The 16,749-nt window shown below is 45.4% G+C and overlaps 1 protein-coding gene across 1 annotated transcript in view; it reads right to left on the reverse strand.

Moving 5' to 3' along the window:
* The window catches only part of STXBP1 (syntaxin binding protein 1), a 67,853-nt gene that overhangs the window by 15,981 nt on the left and 35,123 nt on the right, over window positions 1-16,749 (reverse strand). The window contains exons 4-14 of the mRNA XM_004423482.3: window positions 14,207-14,283; window positions 13,256-13,334; window positions 12,014-12,117; window positions 9,848-9,996; window positions 7,979-8,063; window positions 7,228-7,358; window positions 5,821-5,928; window positions 4,697-4,757; window positions 3,265-3,330; window positions 2,448-2,528; window positions 100-238 (exon numbers count right to left, since the gene is read on the reverse strand). Coding sequence (XP_004423539.1) covers window positions 100-238; window positions 2,448-2,528; window positions 3,265-3,330; window positions 4,697-4,757; window positions 5,821-5,928; window positions 7,228-7,358; window positions 7,979-8,063; window positions 9,848-9,996; window positions 12,014-12,117; window positions 13,256-13,334; window positions 14,207-14,283 — 1,080 coding nt within the window. The remainder of the gene's footprint in view (window positions 1-99; window positions 239-2,447; window positions 2,529-3,264; window positions 3,331-4,696; window positions 4,758-5,820; window positions 5,929-7,227; window positions 7,359-7,978; window positions 8,064-9,847; window positions 9,997-12,013; window positions 12,118-13,255; window positions 13,335-14,206; window positions 14,284-16,749) is intronic.

Here is a 16,749-nt window from a genome sequence, read left to right on the forward strand (position 1 = left end):
CCATGTCTTCTAACTACTTTCCCATTTTGTCTTCTCTCTCTCGGCTGCCCCAGTTTCCCCAGGAAAGGCCTGTCCCTCCTCTTGTCCCACCATTCCTACCGTTCTTCAAAAAGATGTAGAGGAGGATGATGCGGATCTTGTCGTAAGTGCTGACGTTTGCGTCCAGCAGAATGGGGACGATGGCCCTCATGGGGTCCTTGATCTTCTCCCCCTCAGCATCCGTGCCCATGGCCAGGTCCTGCAGAAAGCACACCCCGTTGGCCCCGTTTCTGGAGACAGTCTGGATAGATGGTAACTATCAGAAAACTGGTGGTCCACGAAGGTCTGGGATTTGTAGCTTGGCTGGGGGAGGTCTCACATGGGTACTTCTACTCTCACAACGCACTGTAATCAGCACTGGTATAATTAGCATTGTTTTTTATAGCATCTGTGAGAAATGACGAAAGCGCCAGGTTTCACTGTCCAAAAACAGAAACCACAATGACTTGCCATCTTGTTCAAAAGAAGGCTGTTCCCTCGGGTGAGGGCCAGTGTACCTGTGCCAAGTCCTCAGGTCAAGCCTCAGTCCTGGGAGGTCCCCTAGAGGTACAAAGCCCTGCTGAGGGATCGGGGCTCAAACGGATGCCCTGCCCACACAGGAAGAGCTCTGGCATGTTAAGGTGCCTCTGCCTGGCTAGATTCTCTCTACTCTGCTTCCCCAGTACTGAAGGACACACTTTTTGAGTTTTAACTACCCAGGTTTTTAACCTGTTTTTAATCTTCCAACCACTTCTAGGGTGAGGAGAAAAAAAAAAGGGCTCCCAGGGGCCAGCCCGGTGGCGTAGTGGTTAAGTGTGCACGCTCTGCTTTGGCGGCCCAGGGTTCGCCGGTTCGGATCCCGGGCACGCACCGACGCACAGCTTGTCAAGCCATGCCACGGTGGCATCCCATATAAAGTAGAGGAAGATGGGCACAGTTGTTAGCCCAGTGCCAAGCTTCCTCGGCAAAAAAAGGAGGATTGGCATCGGCTGTTAGCTCAGGGCTGATCTTCCTCACAAAAAAAAAAAAAAAAGGGCTCCCAAACCTGTAAATCCAACCCAGGAAGACGGGGAGGAAAGGCTGACAGAAGAACTGAGGATGAAAGAGTGAAGTCAGCCCAGTCTACGGGCCCCCACTTTACGACTCAGACAGGAGTCAGATGGCTCTCGACAGGCCAGAGAAAGCAGCACATCAGTCTTGGCAAGTCAAGAACCATTCAGTCTTGTCCTCAGACAGCAGCGGCTGTTAAGTTCCTCTGTAGCTCTCACAGAGGTTGCCTGAAGGTTCCCTTTTTTCTCTCAAGATCCCAGGAGTCCACAACAACGATGATCTCAAGTTCGGGTCTCTTCCCAGTGTGGGTCCGAGGCAGGCAGGGCACCTCTCCTCGGCCCTTTCACCTCTCGGTCCTACCACCAGCCTAAGAGACGTTTGTTCAGCAAGACCTTACTCTAACATTCTCTAAAAGTCAAATTAAATGTAACTAGTCCAACAAGTACTATTGAGCACTTCGGAAAATTTTTAAGCTTCCAAGGATTAATCCCAACTGCATTTTTACTGATCTAGGGAGAATCTATTTTCTGGATGGTCTAGTTCTTTTGGAGACAACACCTTGTGTTTGCCGAGATCACCTGTGAAATTGATGGGTTTTAGCAGGACTACTTCTTCAGAGAAGAGAGTCAATGAATCAGAAACCTGAGCTGAGCCTGTCATATCACATTAGAAGATTTAAATCTTAGCTCCACACTGAGAATTTGAGTTGTTTTTTTCTGTGAAAAGGGACCTCAGCTGAGGCTTCAGAATCATTTAATGCCCTCTCTTGCCCTAGAAGCTGCCCCTAGCTGGGCAATGTTGTCACACTTGAAAGGAGTGCCAGGATTAGTGACCACGCAACACTCCTGGAACATGTGGTAGCACTGTTATTTCCCTTCGCAGATGAAGAAAGTAAAGCGGAGAAACAGGCACATCAAACACGTCAGTGACAGAGCTCAAATCCCAGCCTCTCACCTTACAGTATTAACTGTGACGGGTGAGGCTGCGGGCAAATTCTGGCCTGCTACTGCTCTATCCTCTTTCAGCTCCTAGGTCTCCAAAGCTGGTGTGGCCAGGCCAGAAGGAAAATACACTCGGAATATAAAGTTCAGCCAGCCTGCCAGTGTAGGGCTCAGAGCTCCAAACATCTCTCTTCAGCTATTCCAGGGAAAAGGGCGCCTTTGGAAAGTCAGACATGCAAAACCCAAATGGCACAGCATTCCAGACCAGTCTAGTCCCTACCATTGAGAGCGGCACCGCATTGGTTCCAGAGTTGAGACAATGCGATCTAGCAGGCTTCCCCATCTCTATATCCTATGATTCTGCAGGATGTTCAAGGTCAAACATTACAATTCAGCTGTGTAAATGGGCCTGGCAGAAAGAGAAGGAAAAGGCCCTACCTGCTCCACTCGGCAGAGTTTATCCACGGTGCCTTGGTAATGCTTCATGCAGTCCTCGGCAAGGTGCAGGTGGGTGGAATACTAGGAAAAAGCAGAGAGTTTGTGATCAAGGAACCACTCGCTGCTTCATGCAGCATCTACTGAGCACCTACTATGTATCAACCCTGTGCCAGGCACCAAGGAGTCTCCAGCCTCATAAAAGAGATAAAACAGGCCTTCAGGCAGGTACACAAACACCACGAGGGAGAAGTTTTTGTGTCAGGAGAGGACACACCACATTTTGAAAGAGTCAAGAGTTAGGAGAAATCCTTTACGGTGGCAGGGAGGTAAGTGGGTTTCACAGCATGTCCACAAATTCTTTGATCCTCCTCCCTCCAGGAGGTGGAGCTTAATTCCCTCTCCTTGAGTGTGGGCTGGATTTAGCGACTCAACTTGCTTCTAACGAATAGTGTGGAGGAAGCGATACATGACATCCCAGACCAGGACACAAAAGGCACTGTGACTTCTTCCTAGCTCTCTCTCGGGTCACTCGCTCTGGGGGAAGCCAGTGGCCAGGTCGTGAGGACACTCAAGCAGCCGTGTGGAGAGGCCCATGGGATGAGGAATAGGAAGCACGAAGAGAGAAAAAGATGAAGAGGAGAAAAGAGAGTCATAGGAAATAAGCTGTCTATCCCAGCCTTTCCTTTTTTTCTAATAAATATTGAAGATGACAAACTCTGTGAATTTCAATGAATCGATTAGTGCAATGAGGCTTTGAGAAGTCTCTTTGCAGCTGTTTTTACTCACGATTCAAATCGATCATTTCGGATCACCATACCTTGCTGAGCTCTTTCTGGTACTGGGGCATCTTCTTCAGCATCTGAGACAGGTCCCGCATGGTGGTCTGCAAGGGAAAGGACAGCAAATGGTCTTACTCCAGGGGCCCTGATCTAGGAGGCTGTGCAAGCACACTGGGCGCAGGACAGGACAGCAGCCAGCACCAGACTTCCCCAGCACACGCTCTGTAACTCTTGAAATGAATCCATTAAACACAAGATCACATGTGTTTAGATTTCAAATAATTCAAAAAATTATTTTTCCAAATACCATCACTGTCTTAAAGTTGGGGAAGTGAACTTTGAAGTCTAGCAATTATGTTTTAGTTATTGGACTAGAAAGTTATTGAGAGCATAATTCTTGCCAGGAAAGAACAATTTTTCTTCAACACACTGCTTTTCTGCAGACTCAGCTCAAGCAGTCTCGGCATCCAGCTCACATTCCAACCTGGTAGAAAGGCTGTAGTTGTGTCGATAGGTACCAAGTAGGGAGAAGGAGAGAAAAGGCTGGAATCTGCATCCCGACAGGTGAAAGGGTCTGTTGACATTCTAACTGTGTGACCCACCTCATCCCATTCATTTACCCAAAATTTACTGAATTACTCCTCTATGCCAAGACACTTTTAGGTGCTGGAGATACAAGCCCCCCCCCCCAAAAAAAAAGAAGTAATTTCTGCCTTTATGGAGCTAACATCTAGCAGAGGAGCCATTACAACTGAGTGGATTAGCGCTCCTCGAGGGAAGCAAGAGTGTGGGTGCACAGAGCAGAGGCACCTCACCAGTTTAGGGAGGAAACGGGAAGGTTCCCGGAGAAAACGATGCCTGAACCAAAGGACAGGGTCTTGGCAGGACCCAGGCGAGGAAGGCAGGCAGGGCTGGAGCAAGACGGCAGGGGCAAGAAGGAGGGAGGCAGAGATAGGACTAGAGAGAGTCTGTGGGGCTCGATGACCTGGGTGCTGTGAGGCATGTCCACAGGGGAAGCGGGGGGGGCTTGATTCTACTGGGAACAGAAAGTCTCTAAATGGTTTTAAGCAAGGGAGTGACACAATCAGAGCTGCATTTCCCTTGACTGAGATGGGTAAGCCGCCTCTGCTAAACAGTCAGGATAAGGAAAGGCCCAGGTAAGTTAGGTTATAAATTCTAATTCTACCACAAGTTAAAAAAGGATTCCCAGTCTTTCTGGCTTAAAATGAATCATGATCCAAACCAATAAATATTAATCCTCAGAGTAACAAAAAGAAGCTCTCTATAAGTATCAAAAGATGGGGGCTCCGATCTCAATCTTGAATGCAAAAACAAGACAAAATGATATTTGAGGAAGAGAGGACTAGGACCCCCTAACTCACTAGTTTTCTGCCAAGGAGGCCTCCTCCCTGCTCCTGGAGAGAACGCAGGGATTAACTTCAAGGGCATTGGGGCACGCGTATGGTTTACCTTCTCTCCAGTATTCATTCTCTTGCTAGAAGAAAAATCTTTCAGAGAACGGGTGACTTCCCTGGAAGACAGAAGGAGGCAGCTAAGGTTCAAAGCAGCACTGAGCACCTCTCTGTGGAAGCTGGTGAAGTAAGGCAAGAGTTCCTTTAGGAACACATGGCGACTTTTCCTGCCAGGAAGGTGTGGATTTAAAGTGATTTTCTTAGAGGAGAGAGAGAGAGGTACATCATTTTTCTAACTAATATTCTAAACCAGAGTGGGGTATTTGAGATGATTCAAGAAGAGAGAAGAAAATATTATAACATCTATTTATGTTTATGTTACTTGATCCTTTTCAAATTTATGTTTCTGTATATGCTGTAAAATATACATATTAGTACAATAAAGCATATATTTAAATAATAAATAAATTTAAATACTGGAAATATGAAGCAACATTTTTCTGAAGTTGAGTGATCCAAAAAGTTTGGAGACCACTTTTCTAAACGATAGAACTATCCAAGGCTGTATTATTTTCTCACTCTTCCTTGTGAATTTCCTGAGGCTATCACCCATTCAATGTAGCAGAATGTGTCTTTCTGCGAAAGCAGAATTGTTATCTACAGTTTAATGGTCTTATAACAATGTTTAGGTATTAGAAACATTTTGAAACATTTTTAGAGCAATTTAGGCTTCCAGTGTGCATAGACACCAGTTCCTGCTCAGAAATTTTAGGTGTGACAACAGGGAAGCAAGACACATCAGCTATATAAAAGAAAATCGAATTGTATGTAGTGGAGTCTGGATCTTTCAATGGAAGAAACTGGCTTTAAATGTTCAGTGTTTACAAAGTATTTTGCGGAGAGAGCTGTATACAAATGCTCTCCAAAAATCCTAAAAGCAACCTTGGTGAAGCCGGTGTAGCTTGAGCTCGGAGATCAGAAGGGAGTCACCATCATTGGTTAGCATGTTGATGACTTTGCTGAAGCAGTACATTCATCCATTGATGAGCTCTGCCACGTTGCCCAGAGTACGTGCCTCAGCAATGGCAATCGGGGAGAAAGGTTTGGCCCTAGTACGTGGGGTGAGGCCTGGAGCTGGGGGGGGCGTCTGGAGCTGGGGAGGGGTGGGGAAGGCGCTCTTACTGGGACACCTCTGCGATGTGCTTGTGGCGCAGCGCTATCCAGAGGTCGTCGTCCTCGTCCAGGAGCACCTCTTTCACCCGCGCCTCTCCGATGCCACTCGTCTCGTACCTGGAGAGGAGAAGTCCCCACAAAATCCACCCAGTCTCCTCTGGTTTATGACAGACAAGAGCCCACAGTCCTCAGCAGAAAGACGTTCACATGACTGATTTCACAAGCCCCCCGACCACCGACGTGTCGCTGTCTCTATCAGGTCTGCTCTACCAGCACTAACACGGCTGCGATTTCTTGGGCAGGAAGAGACCCAAAGCTCTAGTCAAAGTCAATTGACCTGAAGTTCTGTTCTAAAACCCTCAGAGTGGGCTGATAAGAGCACCACCACAGACACCTGGTTCAGGACGTGAAGTCAGGTTACTGGGGGGGGGGGGGGGGGGGGGGGCGTTCAGAGTTACTTATAAGGGAAAGGCAAGGATCACCTTCGTTCCTCTCTGGGAAAGGACTGGGACACCATCCTCACATGTGTGGTACCTAAAGAGCTTTCAGCAGCTACCTGCAACAGGCCCTCAGCATATTTTTACATGTGAAATCCTGAACATCTAAAGGAAAGCAAGAATTACAGGTACCAAAAGGGAGAAAAGCTGAGATTCAGTAATATTTTTAGAACCTTCATTTTGAAACCATCTTTAAGATTAATGTTATAAAATAAATGACCTGAGAACAATATAGTGTTTCTGTAAAAAGAAAAATTAGTTTTTAGAAACTGAGTTTCTGATGATTGCTGCCAAGAAAAATGTTTATAATGAAGAAAATAGCTCCTCTGCAAATAAAGTTCAGTAAGAAACTCCTGTTGATAAATTTTATCATATTTCATGATCTATAATTAAGAAGTTTCATGGGCCAGCCCCGTGGCTTAGCGGTTAAGTGCGCGCGCTCCGCTGCTGGCGGCCCGGGTTCGGATCCCGGGCGCGCACTGACGCACCGCTTCTCCGGCCATGCTGAAGCTGCGTCCCACATACAGCAACTAGAAGGATGTGCAGCTATGACATACAACTATCTACTGGGGCTTTGGGGGAAAAAAATAAAATAAATAAAAAAAAAAGAAGTTTCAAACTCTGAATAAGATACACACACACAAATCAACACATTAACACACCCAAGCAGGCTATGAACTCAAGTGACATGAGCTATGAACTAAAGACCTAAAGTTCTTGTTCTCCCCAAAAGGGGCATGATTTCCTGGCTGGTTATGCCATGTGGATTCGGGGAATTCACAGAAAAGCCTGCAAGCTTATTAGCAAGTCTGTATCAATGCGGCTGCTTTTCCTAGGATTAAGGACGTCCTTTTTCCTATGTTAGAAGTGTTTCCGGTTCCTCTGCAAAGCAGCAGTCATGCCAGTTCTCTATACTCACTTGTATACATCATTTTCAATGGGCAGCAGATCGTAACTCATAGCCTGAAAAGTCAGTTCATGGAGTACAGGGGAACTGGGGTCGAAACCGCGGTCCAGGATCAGGAGCTGGGAGCGTGCCTTGTCTGGGCCCTGGAAGGAAGGAACAGGGAAGGCTTTCACAAGCCACTCCAAACAACTCCAGCTTCTCTAACTAGCCTAGTGACCCCTCTTGTAAAAGATGGCAGCAGGAAGTGAACTCTGAGGTAAAACCTACTGAAACAGCACTGACTAGTCTATTTACTACTTGACAGGAACACCAGTAAACACCATGTGAGAATCCAATGTGTCTGCTTCATAATGAGGGTTCTTAGAAGCAGATCCAAAACTGTGGCTGGGGTTCAAAGTGGGCTTCCGAAGGAGAGCACCTAGGTTCAGTTACAAATAGGGTGACCCACGATCCCGTCTGCCTGGTGGTCCCAGGACCTGGGATTTTCAGTTTGAAAATCAAGACACTGATGGAACAATTCTGTGTCTTGACTGCACCGGTGGTTACATGGATCTACACAGGTGATAAAATAGCACAGATTTACACACACACACGAGCACATGCACCAACTAGTGAAATCTGAGTAAGGTCTGGAGACTGCACCAATCGCAGGAACAGTGGCAGTCATGCACGCTCAGTGAGCTATGGAACAGCTGTCCCCAGGACTGCCACACAAACACTGGTCACCTGGCGAGAGAACCACGTGGACCATGTTCAGACTTACCTCCCCCATTGTTGGGTCATCGGCTTTGTAGGCGTCGAGCTTGTCCTGGATTAGCTGAGCCAGCAAAGCATTGTCCTTGTATTCCCTGACAAAGGAGGGGTGAAACAGGGTGAACTGCCGTGCACCCAGTCCCTGAGACTGCCCTCAGGGAGGAAGGCAGGACAGCGCGGGAGGGTCAAGGGAGACATGAGCTTCATCTGTGTTGTTCTTTTACAGTGAGAATATACTCATATATTTTATGTATAATTAAAAAGGACAAATAAAATAAAATACTTAGCTCAGTGCCTGGAACATCAATGATTTTCTAGTTCCCTTTTCTTTAAACTATCTAACTGGAAACAGAGGCAGCCTTTCCAAGCAGCTTCAGATAAACAGCCACACTTCAACAGAGGGTCCTGACCATCCATCCACCCTTTCCCAGGATCAGGCTGTCTGAGCCTGGCCCACCTCTCATGTCCCTCAATTCAAATTCCCTTGGGTTCTGTTTTGCTGGCAAGCGACCTTTCTGCCGGCAGAGCCAGAAAGACGTAAGTGGGAACCTCTGACCCTTTCCCCTTGGCTAAGCCTCACAGCACTTCCTGGGCTCCTCCTGGGTGTAGTGTGTGGCTGCTGCCTGCCATCTGGCCGGGCTCAGTGCTAAGGCGGCTCTGTTCCCAGCCCCTTCCCTCCCAGGAATGAACTCCAAGCTCCCACTGCTCTGTCAGGAGATATGGCCTTAACTTCCACCAGGCCTCTGTCAGTGAATACCAACAATGGAGGAGGTGTGTTTCTGCAGACCCCGAGGCAATAAGCAAAGGAGGAACAGTGGTCGCTGGCACTTTAAGTTCAGGCTCTCAGCTCCTCTTGCAATGCCCTTCCCCTGCTGGCTTCTCCTGGCCTGGCTCCTGCTCACACTCCGCCTTCACACTCCCACAGCACTGTGTTCACTCCCCTGTGCAAATCCCCCACAGGTTTCCCACTGCAGGACCTAACCCCACACCCGACACTCGAGGCCTCCAGAGAGGGCTTCATCTCACCCCACTGCCCCACACGTAGACCGTGCTAGACCACCACTCCTCCTCAAACTTGCTCGTTGTTTCCCCAGCTCCACGCCTTTTTCATCCCAATGGCAAGAGCCAACTGTCCACACAAAATGCCCTCTGGTCCTCATCAGCCTTTTGAAATCCAAACTGTCCTTCAAGACCTGGCTCAAAGGTCATCTCTAGTCTGAAGCTGTTTTTTTTTTTTCCCCCTGAGGAAGATTTGCCCTGAGCTAACATCTGTTGCCAATCTCCTCTATTTTGTATGTGAGCCGCTGCCACAGCATGGCCACTGACGAGTGGTGTAGGTCTGCACCAGACCCGAACCTGGGCCGCAGAAGCGGAGCACACTGAACTTAACCACTAGGCCACCAGGGCTAGCCCTGAAGCCATTCTTGATCCTCTCAGCTCAAAGGGCCCTCTCCCTACTCTGGAGGTCCAAGCCCTTGGCTTGTACCATCCTACCGCACTGGTCTCGCAGGGCCCATACCGTAGGTGTGCATGGCTTATGCATACATGTTGGCATCTTACTTACCCTCCCAGCTCAGGGGCTTCTAAGGGTAGGGGCTGTCTTCAGCTTAAGTCCCCACCCCCCCGCCCCCACAGTACTTAGCACACAGAAGGTAAGTGATAAGTGAATAACTATAAAACCTGAGGAATGTGTCCTTTGGAGAATTATTTTCTTTGAGTTTTATCTTACTATGAAACATCTTCTGCAAAGACGGTATTTGCTTTTAAAGGTTAGTGACCCTCTTGAGACAACTGCCAGAGGAACCCTGAGGCCAGAGGAAGTTCCTCACTTGCCAGACACATGGGAGGCCACTGAAGGCAGACTGGTGTGCTCCCTTACCCCCGATACCGCACAGCTGGGTACTCCTTCAGGGTGGCACACAGAGTTGCGATCTGCTCTGCCAGGCGCTCCAGTATAGGATTCTTCATCTGAGCCTTGTGGGGACTGTAGAAGCTTTGGAAAGAGTCAGCAGAGTCCAAGGAATATACCTGAGATAGGGAAAAAACAAAAAGAAATATATATATAGTGTTTGCATTCAGAATGGTGAACTGTTAGGGTTTTCTCCAAACCTTGCCATAAATGTACAGAAAATATTTTTGTTTATTCTACAAATATGTGCTGGGTGTCTGCTGTGTGCCAGGCACTGTGCTAAACACTTGGGAACTATAAGTGACCAGAACATGACCATCTTTGAGGCGTGTGTAATCTAGTAGGGAAGGCAGACAGTAAACAATAAACATAATGAAGAATAAATTTTATGGTCTGTGAGAAACTGGTAAGTGTATGAGAACATAATAGAGCAGGGAAAGAGTGTCCAGAGGGCTGGAGAGGGAGGACACTAGGCCTCCTTGGGAAGGTGACATTTGAGGAAGGGCTTGAAGGAGGTGAGGAGTTTCTCACCAGCAGGGGACTTCCACGGGGAGGGAATGGCTTGTGCCAGGGCCCTGAGGAAGGCGTGTGCCTGGAGTGTCTGATGAACAATGAGAGGCCAGGAGGAGAGGAGGAGAGGAAGAGCTGTCAGACCTCGCAGGCCACTGTCAGTTTAAATAAATAAGAGACAAGCTAGAAATTGTGCTGTGACTGTGGGCAAGTAAAAGAGCTTTTTTTGTGTGTGTGTGAGGAAGATCAGCCCTGAGCTAACACCTGTGCTAATCTTCCTCTTTTTGCTGAGGAAGACTGGCCCATCTGTGCCCATCTTCCTCCACTTTACATGGGACACCGCCACAACATGGCCTGACAAGCGGTGCATCGGTCCGCGCCCGGGATCCAAACCCGGGCCGCCAGCAGCGGAGTGTGCACACTTAACCGCTATGCCACAGGACCGGCCCCAGTAAAGGAGCTTTTTATGGATCTAGTAATTTTCTATCCTTGGTATATGTTCCAAGCATTTTTTTTCTTCTTTTTTTTTTTTTGGTAGGTTCTAGAAGTTTAAAATTTCCTCTTAAACTGCCTAGTTTATCAGCTATCAGAACTCTCTCAGAATCTCATTTATATCAACTACCCTGATCTTCTAGAAAACCTGAGGTTTTTTTAAAAAAGTTTATCACATTTTACTTACAACTCTTTACTTATTTCATATATTTTTAAAATGTATGAAACATAATATGGTTGAATACACTAAAGTTGGCTGTTGTTCAATCCTGGTGGTGACAAGGCTCACACAGAGAAAAAAAGATTTCCTGCCCATCAGCTGGGAAGAGGCTTTAGGTCAAGTGACAAGGGAAAGAGAATGTCTTTAAATGTTCACACTGTATTTTTTCCAACCCTCCTTACCAAAGAACAGGTCACTCTCCGGTGTCTAGAAGTTGATCTATAAAGATCCAATTTGCCACAACCATTTATTATGTCTACAAAATGCATAAAAGTCCTTGTTATTTTTGTTTCTTTGTTTGCTAGAAGACATTTTCAGAAATCTTAAATACTAAGATATGAATCTCATACCCTCTCATCAACAGCTTCACCACTACTGGCTGAACACTTTGTTTTTTTCCAAGGGGAGAGGTTTGTTGCCATGGCATCCAGCATTTGAAGCGTTAACGGCTAATGACGAAGGCTGCCATCTGTTCTTTCAGCACATGACAAGCTGAGGCTATTCCTACATAAAAACAGTCTCCTATGCAGCAGATGGGCATTGTCTGATCCCTTCCCTTCCTCGCCTTCCATGCTCTTTTTGGATTGGCTACCTTTTGGTTATTCAAGGAGACAGCCAATAGGAGTGAACACTGTGAGCAAGGATGACACGCATCAAAGAAAGGCACAATGGCTGAAAAAACGTCAGAAATAACTGGAGAGTAAGAAGAGGGCGCGGGGCAGACCACTAAGGAATACCGTTTCTTTCTGCTACATCAGCATCCACTTACACCATGTCATCCAGCAATTCAGAACATGCTATCTTCCCTCCCCTACTCTCTTTATCACACCCCTGCCCCACCCTCTGAGAATTCACCAGGGTTCCTGATAGAATAAAGGACGCAGATTTCCTATGCACTCCCCACTCGGCCTCACCTGGGATTCATATGGGAGAAATGCAATGTTGATTTCCGTCAGAGTTTTGATGACTTTGGCTGCTCGAGACTTTACCAGCTCATTAAACAGGGCATCTGGACAAGCTGCAAGAAGGACAAAGACAGTAGGTTTTCCTGTCCGTTTGCTGGTTCATGTCAACAGTTGCACATGTCCAGCGGATTCTTTATTTTATTAGGATTTTAAAAAGGCAACTAGAAAGTTAACCCCAGCCTAAAATATCCACTACCTCTCGGGTGAAAAAGGAATATAAAACCACCTACCAGGCCCTCAACATGTAACAGAGAAACAAATGGCAACAAAGATTGAGATATTGAGAACCAATAAAAACTATATTCTGATATCAAGGAAAGGAAGAAAAAAAAAGAGATTAAGAAGGGATGAGGAAAAGGCCTGTAACACAAACAAACACCAGACATCTAACATGCTTATGAAAAATAAAATAATAAAGGAAAATAAAATCATTAGGAAATGCAATGCAGGCTCTTCCTCTGGACCCTCTAAGAAACTCAGCTGCACTTAGGGGAACCATGATTTCTAATGACTCTCCTGGGCCAAACAAATGGCTTTAGGTTCCCAAAAACATATTATTACTAATGCTGTCTACCTGCTCTCTTTGTCACCCATATTCAAATAGTACAAAATTATTCTTTGCAAGAACCTTTCCCCATTTTCTCAGTGCTGGGTTTTGTGGGGTTTTCCCTAGAGACAACACAGGCGAACTGTTATCAGGTACACTCTTCAGCTATCCAGCTCTGCTCATCTCTCTTTGCTATTAACAAAGATTGACCAAGATGCTTCTGCGCTAGCCTCCATGCACAAAACCTCCACAAAACAAGAAAACAGACTCCAGGACAATGAAACAGTTCTCTCTGATACAAAGACCACTGGATTGGAATATCTTTGTAGTTGAAAAACTGATGGAAATACTCTATAGTTTACAGTGATATCTGGAAGTCAGTACAGTGAAACACCACGGCTAGCATTGAAAAATGCTTCTCAGTATTAAACGCTTTAGTCCTTAAAAGAAGAGATATTTTCATCAGAAAAGACTTCACGACTTAGTAGGTTTGTATTTGTGTGCATTTATTTTTGTCTCTTAGCAATTTATCTTCTGAAGAGAAAATAAAAGATCAGGACAAATATGGCAACAACCCATTTCTTCCCTGTCAGCAGAAACACTGACCCGGAAGGGCAGGGGCGGCAGCTGACAGGTGTACTTACAGTCAGTGAAGAAGACGTGTGCAGCCCGGTACTTGGCGGTTGGTGGGTCCTTGAAGTCACTGATGAGAGAGTGGACAGACTGTGGAGAGGGAAAAAAAGAGGGAACTGAATCCAATTCTAGAAGCAAAGGGGACCTGTATCTGAACTGAGTCACATCCACACAGGCTTCAAGCTACTTGCACAAAATAGCGTGGGATTTATGATGTATAATTCTAACTCATATTCAGCCATAATTGAGCTCTGAAGACCTAAAATTAGGATTATTTCAGAGTATACATGAACAAAAGCCTTTTTAGCTCATTCCAGAATGACAGTGTCAGTTCTGTGGAGCCTCCATAACTTGGGTTCCTAAGAAGAGACCCACAAAAGCAGAAACTGGTCAGAAACCTTCCAGGATATTCATATTGATGAAGTTCTGGCAATTTAGTTGCATCTGCAGAAACTCACATATAAGCCAGTTTTCAAAAGTGAAAAGAAAGCCTGAAAACTGGAGGGAATTTATATACATTAAGAGACCTAAGACAACTATCAACCACAAGCAAGGAGGTGGACCTTGTCTGGATGTTGATTGGAACCAACCTCCAAAAATGATAAGACAGGTAAATTCGAACACTAACTGGATATTGATGAAATAGATCTGAAACCACAAAATACCAAAGTTCTGGAGATGGATCACTAGATAAAGAGGATCTCCTACCTAATTAGAGAGGGAGTGCAAGGGCAAAACTAGAATGAGCTGGCGCTGCCTCTCTGGACAACGGTTCTATTCAGAAAGCTTAATGCACTCTGCACTGCTCCCTGCACCCCTCCCTCCCCGTTTGTGGACTGCACGCTTAAACAGAGCAGTGTGTTAAATGCATGCTTAACCTAGACAATGTCAGACAGTGTGCCACACAGACACAAGCCAGCACGTGTAACCTCAGCCAAAGCTCTTCCGGGGGAAGGGTTTACCTTCTCAGATGGAGTGATGAGATACACAGCCTCCAGGCTGGGCAGCGGTTCTCTGCGCTTGTTGATGTCTTCCACAACTAGACAACAAGATAGCAGCCCACAGTGAATAAGAAAATATCACTGGTGATGATAAAACTAGGAGCAATGTAGAGAGGCCACCTTCAGACTGGTGTAGATATAAATTGATAGTGGGGAGAGGAAAAGAATCATTTGTCCCTTCCGTAGAGTTACCACATTCCACTCTCTCACAATGCTCAAGATGTTAGAAAACCTGAAACCTTATCACACTAAATATATCCCACTTCCCATTTCAGTTTATGTAAATTCCTTGCTCTGCTCTGACCGAAAAAGGAAAATGCTACCTCATTCTGTAAAGAACAGTCTTTGGCCTCTTCCTTTGTTTTGTTTTGTTTTGTTTTGTTTTTTTTGTGAGGAAGATCAGCCCTGTGCTAACATCTGCCAATCCTCTTTTTTTTCTGAGGAAGACTGGCCCTGGGCTAACATCCGTGCCCATCTTCCTCCACTTTACGTGGGACGCCACCACAGCATGGCTTGCCAAGCGGTGTGTTGGTACATGCCCGGGATCTGAACCAGCAAACCCTGGGCCACTGCAGCAGAGCGCGTGCACTTAACTGCTTGTGCCACCGGGCCAGCCCCATCTTCCTTCAGTTTTTTCTCATCCATCCTAAGTAATCCCAATTCCTTTAGAATTTCCATGTTGGGTTTATTTATCAACAATTGGATAGTTTTATCATTTTCCTGTGCATATCAAATGAAGATATTCCAAACATACCCTCTATATAATACTGACCTCTCAAGAGTTCAAAAACTAAACGTCAAATTTTGTTAAAGCAAACCATAGGCATTTGGTTTGCTTGTTTCTCTTACGTCAACTACTTCACCTGGAAGGCAGAGCTTTTGGGAGAGTTGTCACCTTACTAGTCACCTGATAAAGCTCAGGACGCATTAGCTCTGCTGTACTGCCCTCCGGTACAGAGACAGCAGTATAGTCATACGATGCTGTTCTTCCCACGCAGGTGAGTTAAGCACATAAAAGCATCACTGTAGAAGCATCCCTCAAAACATTTATAAAGACTTTTTACCCCAAATAATGTTTAAATTAATACCAAAATCCCTCAACCATCTACTTTACCAGTGGTTGGAGATTTTTGAATGTCATAGGCCAATAATACGCTTCCCCAAAATATCTGGGGGTTCAACACAGGCTTGCTAATTTAAAAATTTTGTCAAGTGAGGACATTTTTTTAAACCCACCTTTGGGGTAGGAAGAGTCTGTGTGCAGTAGGGAGAGCTAAACCCTCATCTACCACAGGAAGTCAACAGATAACGTCTAACGTGGATGAATCGAGATAATAGTATAAGCATTTATTCAGAAGTACCAAAAAGACAACCAGAAGCTCCATTTGGTTTTTTTCCCCCTTAACTTTTGTGCATTTCTCACTTTGATAGAGAAAAAAATAGTTTTAAAAATTCAGTGAAGAAAATAACTTTGTAAGCTCAAAACAGGGGCAAGCCTGGTCTTGAGTTACTTAATGGTAAAACGTCACACCAAAAATTACGTACTCCCATTTATAGGATTATGCTTCTGGTGACAGATAAACCAGATTTGGAAATGTGTTTTTGAAAATGAAGGAATCACAACCAAGGTGTGACTGTATCCCCCCAAAATTATTTTACATATATATATTTCACATAGAATTTGATCAACAAGAAAATCCACATTATGTTATCACCGTAATTTTACAACTTAAAAACATTTTAACACCAGTTAATAGGAAAGAGATGATCTTAGAATAAAAGACAAACCTTTAAATTAAATTCATTTACCTTACTGAAAACCTCAACCCTCCTTGATTTTCCTCCCACAACTGTGGTATAGTAATAATTTTGACAAAGACCAGCAAGTCTGTGAGCCACACATCATATAAAGTTGTCTCCAGGGGAAAAAAATCGGAAGCTGCGTGGTAACAGGTATGTTCCACCAACATTTTTTCAGAGGAAAAATAAAGGTGAACTTCCTTGTTTGAAATGATACCTCAAAAGAGATTGCTTTTCAATCAAGGCTCTTTCAAAGATTAAAATACATGACCTCTCCTGAAAGGAGCTGCTAGGGAAGACTAGAGCTGCAGACGAGTGTGAACAAGAGCTCTGGGACAGAAGCCAGGAGGTCGGAGTCCACTGACTACTCACTGGCTAGTGACTTTGCGCAGGAGATTTAACTTTTTACAAAACCCTATCATCGTGAAATTATCACACACATTCCAAAGAGCGAATAAAACATACACATACAAATAATTACAAAGTAAATGTCTACAAAAGCATCACCCCAGTTAGGAAAAAGAACCTGCCAGCACTGCAGAAGTGCCCTCACCCCTCCCTCGTCACAAGTTCCTCCCTTCCCTCCAAAGAGAACCACCATCTTGACTTGAATGGTGATCACTTCTCTTTATGGTTTTACCACTTACGTCTGCATTTCAAAACAGTGTAGCTTAGCTCTGCCTGGTTTTGGACTTTATATAAAT

Source organism: Ceratotherium simum, chromosome 29 (genome assembly GCF_057802395.1).
Source record: "Ceratotherium simum simum isolate JZ-2026a chromosome 29, ASM5780239v1, whole genome shotgun sequence".
Taxonomy (NCBI): domain Eukaryota; kingdom Metazoa; phylum Chordata; class Mammalia; order Perissodactyla; family Rhinocerotidae; genus Ceratotherium; species Ceratotherium simum.